Below are 14,985 nucleotides of genomic sequence, written 5' to 3'. Positions count from 1 at the left end.
CCATCCGGCTAATAAAAATGATAAATGGTTGGGGCATAAAAAAGTAAATTTTGACATGTACAGCTTCTTTTTATTTTTTTAAAATACTGCAATTTCTCCATACTATTTTCAAGACTACTGGGAAAGTATTTTTGATACTCCACTTCCTTGGTTAGATGTCTTTAAGAATCTGTACAAATCATCCTGTTCAACATATGTATGGGCCTTTCAAGTAAAACTGTTCTACAAGATTCTACCAACAAAGAAAATGTTAAAGATTTGGAGAATAAATGAAGACAATATGTGTAGATACTGTGGTGAAGAAGTGGAAGACACCATGCATTTGTTTTGGTATTGTCCAGATGTCATGCTTTTCTGGCGCAAGGTGGCAGCTTGGCTGTCTGAGCAAGGACTTGATTTACCAATAACAACAATCAATATAATTTGGGGTTTGCAGGAAGAACAAAATATGCTGTTAAACATTATTGTGCTCCTTGGAAAAAAATTTATTTTCAAAAAAGAAAAATGTATTACATTGGAACCATTCATCATGTTTCTAAAACACCATTATTTAATGACTAAGAACATGATAAAAAATAAAAGAAAACCACAATCAGATGATTGGAGAAAATTAGCCATCACGAAAAAATGGGATAAAGATCAATACATTTTTTTATTATTATTATTTATTTAGGCTATTTTTTTATTTTTATTCTGATATTTATGGATAAGAATCTATCTGTTGCCACAATGTGTCATACTCTGCTATTTTTCTGTTCATGTCATGGAGTTAATTTACAGCTTAAATATGAAAATGACTGGGTTATATAGCTAAAATATGTATGCTTTTTTGTTTGTTTGTGTATGATTTTGGTTGTTGTTTGTTTGTTTGTTTGTTTTTATTACCGTTATTTACTTGTCTGTCTTCTATGTTGTAAACACCAATAAAAAAAAAATGTAAAAAAAAAGATAGATGTAACAAAACCCACAGACAATCAGAAAAAGAAAATAAAGAATTCCAAAAGTGCAGTAGGCATTGCGAAAGCTAAAAAGAAAATTCCCACCAATTTTATGCACCGGAAACAACTGTTTCAATCGGCTGCTCTGCTGCTGGTGTTTTGCCAAAAAATGAAGGACAACGTGATGAGCCCTAATAACTTGAGGTTTTGGGTAGATCAAACTATGGAGAAGGACAAAGTGGTATGCAAACTGTGCAGTCGTGAGTTCCTACGTCGGCGGAATTTGTTTGACAGTTTTAATCGTTAAAACAGCCACATTGAAGTCTGCAGTAATGTTTTTCACTGATGTTATGGCAGTCCACTCTGCTTATTGTTTTTCGAGAATGTTGCACTCCCGTGTGGCTTGTGCGTCTTCAAGCGCCCTCTTTACGTTCGTCCTAATGCCTATTAGTTGTCTGTGGAATGGCCTTTGAAAATGGAAACGTCTTTAGACATAGAAAATCGATTTTACAATCAATTCAATGAACACTTATGTTTCAAAAATCATTTTTCAGATTTTTTCATAAAAGTGACAGCCCTAATCACGATAGACATCGATAATCGATATCAATAAAAAATATGTTCGATAGAACATTCGATAATTAAAAGCAACACACACCTCCCGCCTTACTTTGTCCATAAATAGGCTATATCTTGCATTGTAGGTAGTATGTTCAATTCAACCAGAGTAGGCGATAGAAGTAGGCCTACCTTAACTCTCATTGAGTACTTGCCCTGTGCACTCTCGCTCTCTCTCCCTCTCAACAGGCGGTGCATCCCTCCTCAGTATGCATGCACATTTAATCCAAACATTCACAATCGTGCAAGACGACTGGCTAAATTGCTATTAAATCCGGTTAGCATCATTAGCACACTGCACTATTTGTTCAAAACTGTTGCATTCAAGTTGACTGCTAAGTTCTTATTATCTCAATCCCGAAAGAGGCTAAATGGAAAAGACTCAAAGGGCCTGTCCCAAGGAGAAAAAGTATTCATTTGAAACTTAAACACACGTGGGGAAACTGAATAGTCCAACCAGTAAACTATAATAAACTAACCAATTAAGCTACTTTGTTTACAATATTTCCAGGCTTCAACCAGTGCCGCTTTTCATTCAGACTTATGTGCACATTTATTTATTTGAGTGTTTTTCATGATTGTGTTGACATTTCTTTTCCCTGTTTGCTTTAAGTGATAACTGAGGTGATTAAAATCAGAGGAAGGTTAAAATAACTTTATACGTTTAAAATAAAATAAGTTTAAAATAAAAGTGTTTAAATTGAACTTTTTTTCCTTCTGTGAAATAGGTTTTAAAAAATCAATAATGATCAATATCGACTGATATAAAACACTTATAACGTGATACAGTTTTCAGCCATATCGGCCAGCCCTATGCAAACAGTTTAATTTGGTAGCGGTTCGATACCCACGTGGAGTTAATATTACGCAATTTAGGTATTTATTTTTTTGGTGACATACAGTGGGCATCGCTTTCAAATGGCCACTTCAGTCGCGCATTACGAGGCGTGAAGCTGTTTGAAGCTTTAGTACCACTTTCAGCCACTGTGCGTCGCTCTGCCACTGTACATCACTCTGTTAGTAGCCTGACTGCCGCCCCTTCTGAAAAAGCAGGAGGCTACCTTTAAACATAATTGTTACCGAGAGGAATCCCAGCCTACGAATTCAATAACAAAATAAATCATGCATAATTAAACATTACCTCGATTAAGGCTACTTGGGTATGGCTTAAGGCTTGACTACACTGTGGTAGCGAAAATCAAAATCTGCTTTTGATAGCCTAAGGTGCCGCTCCACAAAACGAAAAAATATCTTAATTTGCTGTCTACGTTATTGTCAGTGTTGGGGGTAACGCAACTACGCAAATCAAAACAGTGTCTTGTGCGATAATTGAGACAGTAGAGAAATAACTGTTCAGAATCAATCTGTAGCTTCTGCAAAACAATGTTGTTGGCGATTTAATATCTAGCGACATTTTTAACAGGCTAGACAACTATGACCCACGTTAATTTGCCCTACTTCTTGACTGCAATGTAGTCAATTGACTGCTTTACAATAAACAAATACATCTGCTTTATGCCGCAGAATTACATTCATATTTGGCTGACTGCACTCTAAAAAATGCTGGGTTATTTTTTCAACCCAAACGCTGGGTTGAGGCTGTTGGGTCATTTTGTTTGGTTGTTTTTACTCATATTGGGTCATTTCTGTAACCCAGCTTGCTGGGTTGATAGTTTATCACTGCTGGGTTGATAGTTTAGGGCTGTGCTCCCTCCTGTCCCCCACCTGACGTGGAGTACACTACCCAGCACCAGGGTGACTTCCAACACAGCTGCATAGTTATTTGAAGGTTGAGAAAAAAAAAATCGTCAGGCAGGCAGGCATATTCTTTCAACCGTCAAGTCCAGCAGCTGTCAACATGCAATGGAAATCAGGTGATTTCGGAAGGTATGTATCTGCTTTTATTTATTTATTTTAATCCAGACGGATTTTAAAAGTCCACCCAGAGACATACCCTTCGTGATATCAAGGAATATTCTGCCTGCCATTTCGTTCAGCTTCAAGCAGGTTAGCAGGTGTCATTCCACTAATATTAGCTACTGTTAATGTTAAATCTACACAAATACAGACTCATAAAAACATAGTTCTGTATTCACTGGGTAGGAACTGCTGAACAGAAACAAAACAAACTTTTACAACAAACTACAATTAGCATACCAGCAGCTGGTAGGTAATGTTAGCAGACTTTGAAACTTTATGCTAATGAAATATGCTTCGTGGCTAACGTTTGTCAACTAGCTAACACAGTCGAAGTAGCACTAGTCTCTTCACAACACGCAACTTACGATAATAATCATGCCAAACAACATCGTATTAAATCCTTCAGGTTAGCCTCATATTATAGCCATGTAACTTACTGGGTGGTTCTTGGTGGTAACATTAACTTGAATTCACTAATTGAATAATGTGTTAACATTAGCTAGCTAACGTTAGCACTGCTGAACTTATGTTTGTCAGCCTAATGTTAGGCTAATGGTAATGTTGTTATCAAGCTCATCTGACCTAAACGCACGTTTTGTAGGCTATTACCGGTATTATGTTTAAAACAACTCCATAATATTAGGTGGTCATGGTTTCCGAGTGTGTTGCACTAATAATTTGTCTCCTGGTGGATTTTTATGTCTGTCAATATCATTCACTGGTAATGGTTCATGCAAGTCTTAATATAAAGTTCTGTAACGTTAGGCTAACAGTGATTAAAATGCACTCTTTTTTTGTTTGATTGACAGGGCTGACCCCCAAAACGGACTTTGGAATCTGCCTGCCTTCATGGAAGTATCACATGCATTTTATACTAGGCTATCTATTCAAAAATAAAGAAAATTATCAAATAAATAATTGTGTCGAACTGTTTTATTTCATTGCATGGCTTTTGATGGCCATTTAATATAGAGTAGACTGTTTATATCAGGCCTAAAGCTGTTAACAGAAGGTGTGACTTTGTAAGTAAATACAAACCTTGAGTAATTAAAAGTTTGAAATTATCCCTTCGTAATTTAATTGACAAACTTAACATATTGTGACAGCAACAAATAAACGTCCCTTTCACATAATGATGATAACCAACATAGAGATTTGTGACTCACCAAGAAACTTCTGTGGAGGATGAAACGCTGCCATCGGTTCGTCACGTTAGAATTCTAGCTGATACTTTCGTTAGCCAAATGTATCGGTTCTTCACGTTAGCTGATACTTCCGTGAGCCAAATGTATCGTTTCTTCACATTAGCAGAGACATTTCTGGTTACCCAAATGTATTGTTTCTTTTACAGTTCACTGTTTGCTTTAGCTTTCAAGCTTCATAGGTGCATTACTGCCACCAGTTGTTTGGGAACGGAATTGCATCTCTGATCATCGTTCTCAACAAGTTTGACACTTATTGATGATTGACGGTACAGGGGCCAGTCAGGGGCCAATGAGATTTCAGATGGGGCCCGGGCCCCTGTGGCCCCGCCCCTAGAACCGCCCCTGCCCAAAATAAAGGCCTGTGGTTTGCGCAGCCTACAGTAAGTAGGTTAAATAACAGACCCGCCACAATGTGCGGTATGATGCTTTTTTACGATGATTTCCCCATGATTTCTGTCCGACTTTGGAAATTTAGTCGCCGACTGTGAAACAGACCAAAATCGTACAATGTAAGGCCGCCATAAGGCACGAGCGCATCTGTGAGGCCAAGCGTAAGGCCTAGTGCGTAATTCTGCTTCATAAAGGTGAACAAATATATTTGGTTATTTCACAGAAAAATATAAATAGCCAGTTAGGGTCTACAGTGCAGAGTTGGTAAGTTATGGTAGGCCAACTTGGAGTGAACATACAAACAGGGGAAATTCTTTCTCTAGTAGCTGAGTAGCCTGATGGTAGGCAGGTGCGCATGTATAAGGCCGAACATGCAAGCGCCAATGAATTGTGCGCTCACGACAATCCCGGTGTTAAACTTAACACAGATTCAGGTAAAACATCAGTCCTAGTGCTACTGGACCTTAGTGCAGCATTTGACACTGTTGATCACAATATTTTACTACACAGACTAGAACACTGGGTTGAATTTACAGGCATAGTTATCAGCTGGCTAAAATTATATCTACAAGAAAGGAGCTTCTTTGTTGCCATCGGAAACTGTACCTCAACACCAACGTCCTTGACCTGTGGTGTTCCCCAGGGGTCGATCTTAGGGCCACTATTATTCAACCTCTATATGCTCCCACTTGGACAAATCATCCAAAATAACTTCATATCATAGCTATGCAGATAACACACAAATTTACTTAGCTCTGTCACCAAACGACTATAGTCCTCTTGAATCTATGTGTCAGTGTATAGAACAAATCAACACCTGGATGTCTCAAAATGTTCTTCAGCTGAACAAAGAAAAAACTGAAGTAATTATATTTGGTAAAAAGGAGGAAAGACTTAGGGTTGCCACTCTCCTTGACACAAAAGGGTTGAAGGCAAAGGATACAGTTAAAAATCTTGGTGTATTAATTGACAGTTCTAAATTTCAACAGCCACATGAAAGCGACAACTAAATCAGCTTTTTACCACCTCAAAAATATTGCCAGACTCAGAGGGCTGACTCATTCATGCATTTATCTCCAGCATGGTTGATTACTGCAATGGACTGTTCACAGGCCTTCCTAAAAAGACTATTAAACAGCTTCAGATGATACAAAATGCAGCAGCTAGGATACTAGAAGTCCTTGCACTGGCTTCCAGTAAGTCACAGAATTGACTTTATGAGCTCTATTGCTTGTTTATAAATCAGTAAATGGAGCAGGACCTAAATACCTGTCAGACATGCTTCAGCAGTACACACCTTCTCGTCCTCTCAGGTCCCAGGTGAAAAACCTGCTAGTAAAACCTACTGTTAGAACTAAACATGGTGAAGTAGCTTTTAGCTGCTATGTGGCTCAGCTGTGGAATCAACTTTTGGATGACATCAAAAAGGCCCCAACTGTAGCCCGTTTTAAATCTAGACTTAAGACCAAACTGTTCTCAGATGCCTTCTGCTAACTGTGCCGAGTTACAAATTCTGAATCTGCCTTGATATAATTATTCTACTTTATCTTTTATTACTTTTTTTTACTACTTTTGCCTTTGTTTTTTGCTTACTAATTATCCTTTATTTTTAAATTATTTTACCTTGTGTTTTATGTTTTCTTTTTATTATGATCTTTACCTTTTAACTATTCTTTGACTATATTGCCTTTCTATGCTTTTTATTTGTTATTATTGTTTGGTTTTGTTTATGTAAAGCACATTGAATGACCTCTGTGTATGAAATGCGCTATATAAATAAACTTGACTTGACTTGAAATAGGTTAACATCACTCTAAGTTCGCCTTCAAGCAAGGAAAACGATGATTTGAAGACATCTGTTTCGTTGGAAGTGCAAGGGGGTAGCAACAGGGCAACACAGAGACAGGCCCGATGGCAGGGCTGTTATGAGAGTATTAAAATATGGGATATTCTATGGGAAAACATTAAAACGGCAAGACAGCGGGGGAAAGTTAAAATATGTAATAAACACTTAAAAAGTTGGCATGCATTGTTTCGGTCTCCGTGCACAGGGATTATTTGTCATATTATTAATCACATATGATTATTTGTGAAATTGTGCAAACAGGTGCAACACATTTGAAAAGGAAGGACTGGTAGCATGCAAGCTCACGGGAAAGATTGATTTAAGAACGTTATCACAGTGTGTGGGTGTGGCGCAAAGCAGCGCGGGCGGAAGACAGCGACAATTGGCAGGGGAGGGTCATGTCTTTTTTAACAATTCTGTCGGACGGTCATTGAACAATTTCTAGCAGGCAAGGGAGGGTCATGCAACTTTTGACTGAAGCACTCAAAATTCCTCCGGTGGCCCCTTCAATAAATAATGAACAGTCCCTAGATTGCTGCTGGGCTATATGTCTTGGTTCATGTCTGTTAACAACTCATTGCCGTCAAACGCGTAGCCTATCTTGTGGTTGCATCCATTACAAACAAACATGCAATGTGAACGTCTGGGATTGGGGAGAGCACTAAATGCTCTACTGAATAAGCACGAAGTCAAACCTTTAAATGAAAAACACTCTTTAACCCTTAGAACCCTAAGCTGTTTTTAGGACATTTTCACTACCTTTATTCATAAGGATTTATTCTGGTCATTGTAAGTGCCACACACACATATTATATATTGTTTTTTTCAGGAGAGTCGAGGCTATTCAGATCTGCCATCATTTCATGTATTAATACTAGCATTAATTTTATTTTGATTTTTAAAGAATTAAAATATAAAAATTGTATTATAAAAATTCTTATATTTCGACATGTATCTCACCACAGCAAGCTCACAGCTCTACATGCATTTCATGTGTGTGTAGGGCAGACTGTCCTGAATCGGGCAATATAATTGCCATGTTGGAGGCATACTCTGGGGCTGAGCAATTTGCAGAAATATTTGCTGTGTGATTTACGGAAATAAATGCCATTTTTTATTTAGTGATGAAAAATGACCTTTCTGCGCTCCATATCTGTGACACGAACTGATCTGACCTGACTTGACCCGAGGTTGCGTGTTAGCCTGCATGCCTGTGTGTATGCAGTCATAATAATTCTCAACTCTTTACTGCATTGCCATGAACAAAGTAAAGGCAAAAAAGGTGTTTATTTGTTGAACAAATTGGGATGCAATGTGAGCCTTGAATTGGATGCCATGCAGGAATTTGCTAGGATCTCAAAACCGGAATATGAACATGCTTTGCCATAGAGAAACACATGATAGCATTGGATTATAAATATGCTTTGCCACAAGACAAAAACGTGGGGTAAGTCCAGCTATATGAAGTTATTTTTTTGCTGTCACTTCGTCTGTTTTATAACCCAGAAGGATGTACTTGGTATCAAATGATAGCTCTGAGTCTCCTCTTTCATCTGACATGCGTGGCATATCTATGCGATCACGGGTCCGCGAGTAATTCAAACGAGAGTAATGAGTGTGCAGCATTGGTTTGTGTACATGACGTTATTATTTTGCAGTCACTTCGTCTGGTTTTATAAGCCAGAAAGATCGATAAACATGGTACCAATGGATAGCCCTGTGCCCCCTCTTTCATCTGATATGCTTGCCATATCGATGCGATCACGGGTTCGCGAGTAATTCAAACTAGAGTAATGTGTGTGCAGGTGAACACAGAGAAGTATAGACTGTAAATATGATGCAATTTGATTTAATTTCATGATTTTTTTTAATTTTCATACTTGATCGTAGAGACAAGTGTGTAGTCTCGTTGGAAAGCCCCACTTCTGCTCTGTCGTGCAATAAAGGTTTCATCTCGCTGCGATGAACCGTTCTGGAGCAATGTAACAGAGAAGAAAGGGTGTGTTTTTTGACGCACTTTGCGTCAATCGGGTTCTAAGGGTTAATAATCAAAAAAATAAACCGCTAATGAAGTAAACTTCTGACCATCAAAAATAGTTTATCGCCTGTAACTCCGTGATAACAGGACGTAACAGGAAGGTATTTGGCTGAGCAACGGAGGTTAATATGCTCTATATTTTGTCCAAATGATGTCCATCATCGTTGCACTCGGAGAAAACCAGAATGTTTAATTTGTCCTGCGTTTCTTCACTGCGTCACTGGAAAAATACAAATTAAAGTCGCGTGATACCACGTGATCCCGCGCGCGGACCACGAGTGAAGCTGACCAAGTCGAAGCAATGCCCACTGTATTCATGGCACAGTGCATGTAGCCTACTACAGACAATTTTGACATTTAAATGCCATGCGTATTTGTATTTGTTAGTCTCCAGTTTATATCAGAAAGTGACAAATCTGCAAGTGGCCACATCTGTCGAAGAAATGGCATAAATCGTGAAACGTCATCAACGCAGCCAGTTAACATGGGAGGCAGTTGACATGTAATAACGGTAAACAAAATCGGATTTTTCAGGCAGTAAATGCAACCGTTAAGAACCAAACCAGATTTTGTTCAAATCTACACACTAATGGCTACTGCAAAATGTAAGGTTCATTTATCAAATGTTATTTTGAAGTATTAAAAAACATATTTGTTTTAGAATTTTTGAAAGAAAAGGCCAGAAATTGGTGCTTTTACGATATACTTCATGCAACAAAACTTTGCTTGTTGAAAGACTTTGCACTGTGCCCGCCATTTACAGTAAATTGATACCCACTGTGTCAGTTTGGAGCCCTGATGGCCTGCAATAAACAAACAATAACTATAACAACAATCTTGCAGGATATGAAGAACATCATGTAGAAAAGGAAAAAGCTGAATACTGGAAGGCTTACCAAGGCACTTGGCCCCATTAAGCTTATAACCTCTAGAACACTTCTTGCATCTAGCTGGACCACTGCCCATGCAGCCCACACAAGATTGATCACAACCTAGAGAGAGAGAGGGGGAGGGGTAAGATTAAATAATATTGTGTATATATATATATATATATGTATGTGTGTGTGTGTGTGTGTGGAGAGAGAACGTTTTGAACTACTTTTACACAAGTGATTGCGGCCTTGAATTAACATGTTTATGATCAGTTTTACATCGATACACTCAACTTTTGAATGTATCTTTCATACAATTTGTACAAAACTAAATTTAACTAAAGTTTTTACATTTTTTGTTGGTCTTCCATACTCACTAACCTCTGCACTCATAAGATCCATCTGTGTTGAAACAGTAAGTATTAGATGGACAGCGAGCAAGCTCTGTGCCACATTCATCCACATCTGTAATAAACACATTAAAATAGTTATATGCATCAAATAGAGCTTGAATAAATTATTGCTGAAGATACTGCACACTACATGACGGACCCAAAATATTAATGTCATTCAATACATCCCCTTCAGTCTCCATCAATGGGGTAGATGTGGAAGTAGTTCACTTTTATACCTTGGAGTGCACTTATGGGGGCACTTTATGATGTTTTCTAAACAAAGTTCGGGAGGAGCCTGCGGGATGATTGACAGCAATTAACTCACCCACTGCCGCCGCAGGGTATGCCTATTTAAGCCGACCTCCTTTTCCATACGTCACACGCTCCGACGTTCGCGAAATCATTGGAGTCGCAAAGCCTCGGTAGGCAGACGTAATGGAGCTGGGTTTTTCACTCCTAACCATCCGAAAGCTACATCCAGTCCATGGGCTACAGCCACCCGGTTCACCAGCGTTTTCAGGTCACTGCTCAGAGCAAGGGTAGGCTACAACTATCGATTATGCTATAGCCTGCTCACCCCAGCATACTTCAAGGCTCTAACATCAAGCTGCTCCAAGCTCGCGTTTTCACGTCGCAAGATTATCCAGGTAACTCGAAATGCTCTAAATTCCACATGGCTCGGCACGCCAAGCGTCTGAAGTTTGTAGGCTATCCACTATCCAGCGGAGGCCTATCTTCCGAAGATCACACAATCCGTAATCCGTGTTGGCATCGGAAACGAACAGGTATTGTTAATTCACTCCTCTAGTCGTCCAGTGACTTCTCATAAACTGATACTAGCGTTGTTGGATATTTAAGCTACTTATAACGAACTGACAAGCCTCAACCTTAAGTGCCCAGTATTTCGCAGGCTCGTTCTGCAGTCTGTTTAAACAATGGCGCTGCGTCGCAGACGTCAGCAATTATTAAAGCGATAGTACACTTTGTAATTCGCGTCAGGCGACGCAGACAGCAAGGACCCTGATTGTCAACTCGTCCTGTGTCGATGGCCGACTATTCATGTAGCTTCTACGGGGTATAGCAACAAGCTAGTTCACTGATATAAGCTTTGCAAATAAACTCAAGTCATTTTGGTTACAATGACCGGTTATTTGTATGTCTTAAAATTAGCACTTCGCCAGCAAGCAGTGCTTTGTGGGCAGTTGCGTTTGCTCTCAGGAGGCCCTCAAACCCCAGTCTACAGCCAGAATATATTAATGACACTCTTTGAACACCGGTTTATTGTTTCATTCCATGCCAACACCGACAGGAGGGAGTTTACAGTATTGCACTGTAAATAAATGTTTACAGCAAACCCAAAGCAGTTTGCCCAGACAGCCAGGAGATGGCAGCAAAATTCACTGCTTAACACTTGTGTTTTAATGTTAAGACACTACAAGCAATACTACAGCCACAGCCACGCCAGCGGCCCAGGTTCTTAACCACCGACTTCCCTCCCGCAGCATCTCCGCCGTACGTCCGGATCCGACTCCACTTCTTCAGACGGCCCCGGTAGCGACAGCGTCGCTACTCCCTCCGCCCCCTCTTCCCCTTCCCCACCCACTTCCCCCAGCCAGGACCCGGTCCAGGGCTGCCCCTCTTCCAGTCGTTCCGACGACTGCTCCCTCCCTTCCCCCTTTTCCCCCTCCCCATTCCATTCCCGGAGTCACGTCTGTACAGCACGCCACGACTCACGAAGAGGCGTCCATTCAAACTCCCCTCGCTAGCTCCCTATTTTCTTTACGAGTTAGCGAGCACCTGGTCTCAGCCGGCTCCGGTAGCGACAGCGTCGCTACTCCCTCCGCCCCCTCCTCCCCTTCCCCGCCCACTTCCCCCAGCCAGGACCTGGTCCAGGGCTGCCCCTCTTCCAGTCGTTCCGACGACTGCTCCCTCCCTTCCCCCCTACCCATCCCCTCCCCGGCTCCGCGCTAGACCAGCCCGCCACAGCGGGTTATCAGCACTCCGCGAGTGCTTCGGATCACGACGTCCCATTCCGGCTCCCCAGCCATTCACTAGCCACAGCAAAGGCCTTCGACCACCTCCTCACGCTGCACGTTCCAGCTTTAACATCCCGTTCCGTCTACCCAGCTATTCATTGGCCACAGCCATTTCATTCCATCTGGATACCCACCATTCATGCTATTCATGCCTTATCATGTTTATCTGCTTATCATGTTTTATGTGTCGTATGTCGTATCATGCTGAATATGTCATGTTTATCAGGTAACGGTATTCTAAAAGTCTCTTCAGCCCAGGTTGAATTATTTAAGGCTGCCACAGATGGTAAGGAATGAGCTTGGACCCGATGCAACAACAGCTTCAGGGAGACCCATGCAGCAACTGCTCCGCTGAGCCCCTGCTACAACGGCTCCGCTGAGCCCCAAGAGCCATGCAGCAACAACTAAGCCGAGATCCAGGACCCATGCAACTTCGGCTCCACCAAGCCTCGAGAACCATGCAGCAACAGCTACGCTGAGCTCCAAGACCCATGCAATGTCGGCTCCACCAAGCCCCGAGAACGGCTCGCATCCGCAGCACTCTCCATTCCCGCGGCACCGCGTTCCGTAGGTCTGATAGGAAGTTCCATCTCCTCCGCCTTCTAACGCAGTCGGATAGCCCGGTCTTTTCGCCCTCCCGCTCCCTCCCTTTGTTTTCCTCCCCAGACCAGGAAGCAAGCTGCTCCTTCTGGCATCCCGGCGCGGTTCCTTCCGCCGGCCATTCAGCCGGACGAAGCACACACCACCAGCCACCTCGCGAACCGGGCATGCCGACAGCACTTTCCGGCACCACACCTTCAGAGCGTAGCATTCCGCTGCTTCAGCCACAGCCACTGCCACGTCAGCGGCTCAGGCCCATTTCCACCGCATCTCCGCCGTATTTCCGGGTCCAACCCCACTTCGCCAGACGGCCCCGGTAGCGACAGCGTCGCTATTCCCCCCACCCCTTCTTTCCCTCCCCCATCCACCTCCCCTAGCCAGGACTCAGTCCAGGGCTGCCCCACCTCCAGTCGTCCGTCGACTGCTCTCTCCCTCCCCCCTTTTCCCCCTCCCCTTTCCATTCCGGGAGCCACGTCTGTACTGCACGACTCAACTCACGAAGCGTCAGTTCGAAGATTCACCTCGCTAGCTCCCCATATCTCTTACGAGCTAGCGAGCACCTGGTCTCAGCCGGCGCCGATATCCCCCCCTAACCCTCCTCCTTCCCTGTCCCACTTCCCGCGACCCAGGTTGCTCCCCTTCCGGTCGCGTCAGCGACCGCTCACTCCCTCCCCCCCCTTTTCTCCCTTCCCATTTCTTCCCCGGCTCCGCGCTAGACCAGCCCGCCGCAGCGGGTCATCAGCATTCAGCGAGTGCCTTGGATCACGACGTCCCATCCCGGCTTCCAAGCTATTCATTAGCCACAGCAAAGGCCTTGCCACCGCCTCCTCACGCTGCAGCATTTGAACCACCACCCGTCACAGCGTCCACCAGGAACCTCATTTGTCAGGTGCAGACGTAGACCTTTCTACCATTCGTCCCTCCCTTCCTATTCCCTCTCATAACCGGGAATTAGTTGCGGCGAACTGGTTTGTCTTTTAAACATTCTGGCCCAGCATCAAAGATTCTGTCATTCCCCGAGTTCACCGTAGCTTTACCAACTACACAGAACTCATCTGTTTCATGTTCCCCAGCCGACGCAAAGAGCTAAATGACTACCTGGCCATCATCGCCGGCCTAGCCGTGTCCTACGGGGGAGCCCATTTGTATACGTACCACCGGCTGTTTTCAGCAAAATGCGCTGCCAGAGTCGGCCTCTGGAACCAAAACCCCTACTGGGGCGCGCTCGATATGGAGCTCCATAACCGCGCTTTCCTAGGACTCAAGCCATCTTGTCCTCTCTGCAATAGCCCAGTCACGGCGCGGTCGAGTGTCCACTAGTCAACTCATTCCCCAGGGCCGCCCTTTCATCTCGCATCTCATAAACTGCGCCTCAGCAACCCCATCTCTCGAAGATGTCGTATCTCTACATGCCCAGTGTCTGGCCGATATCAAACACTGGAGGATGTTTTAGACGAATGGAATGGTCTGTGCATGTTCTACGACGACTGCCAATCATCTCCAGAAGACCTCCAGTTGTACACCGACGCAGCCCCCTCAACAGGCTTCGGAGGCTTTTCAAAAGGCGCTGGTTTGCATCCCCGTGGCCACTAGAGTTCAGAGAGCTAACAACTGAAAACGAATCGTCAGCCGTGTTCGAACTCTACCCCGTAGCCATCACGGCCCTACTGGGGGAATGAGTGGACCTCCAAGAGTGTGCCAATCCACAGCGACAACGAAGCCGTAGTGCACGTCATTAATAACTCGAGCTCAAATCGCCTGCGCTTTCCCCTCTTATAAGGCGTCTAATCTTGATAGCAGCCAGCTACCAGTTCTTTATAAGAGCCGCGCACGTCCCCGGTCGCCACAATGAAATTGCTGACTCTCTCTCTCGTCTTAGCTTCTGAATCTCTGGAATTCATCTGCAGCCCATCACGGCCGACCTAGCCCTTCAAGCCCTCGCACCCAGGACCATGCAGTCCCGGACTGCTTGGTCGTGCTTCAAACAGTTCCACGCAAAGCACTCACTACCATTTCCCAGTTCGATGCTGTCACCATATCATCATTATTACCTACGCCCACACTTCACTCGGGATCAAAGTCTCTTCCATTAGAGTCTACCTAGCCGGCATTCATTTCTTCTACAAA

At 43.1% G+C, this 14,985-nt stretch overlaps 1 protein-coding gene across 5 annotated transcripts in view; it reads right to left on the bottom strand.

Annotated features, from left to right (window-relative positions):
- creld1b (CRELD disulfide isomerase 1b) overlaps window positions 1–14,985 on the bottom strand; it is a 97,946-nt gene that overhangs the window by 12,521 nt on the left and 70,440 nt on the right. For all 5 annotated transcript variants that reach the window (XM_076276364.1, XM_076276365.1, XM_076276366.1 and 2 more), the window contains 2 exons: window positions 10,209–10,292; window positions 9,852–9,947 (listed from right to left, as the gene is read on the bottom strand). In XM_076276364.1, the coding sequence (XP_076132479.1) occupies window positions 9,852–9,947; window positions 10,209–10,292 (180 nt within the window). The remainder of the gene's footprint in view (window positions 1–9,851; window positions 9,948–10,208; window positions 10,293–14,985) is intronic.

The sequence above is a fragment of the Alosa pseudoharengus genome, unplaced genomic scaffold (assembly GCF_046254945.1).
Source record: "Alosa pseudoharengus isolate Yale_2024_CS ecotype anadromous, Long Island Sound unplaced genomic scaffold, YU_APseudo_1.1 YU_APseudo_1.1_scf_9, whole genome shotgun sequence".
NCBI classification, from domain to species: Eukaryota; Metazoa; Chordata; class Actinopteri; order Clupeiformes; family Clupeidae; genus Alosa; species Alosa pseudoharengus.
The sequence above is the reverse complement of the archived record's forward strand: the minus strand, read 5'-3'. Positions and strand labels throughout refer to the sequence as shown.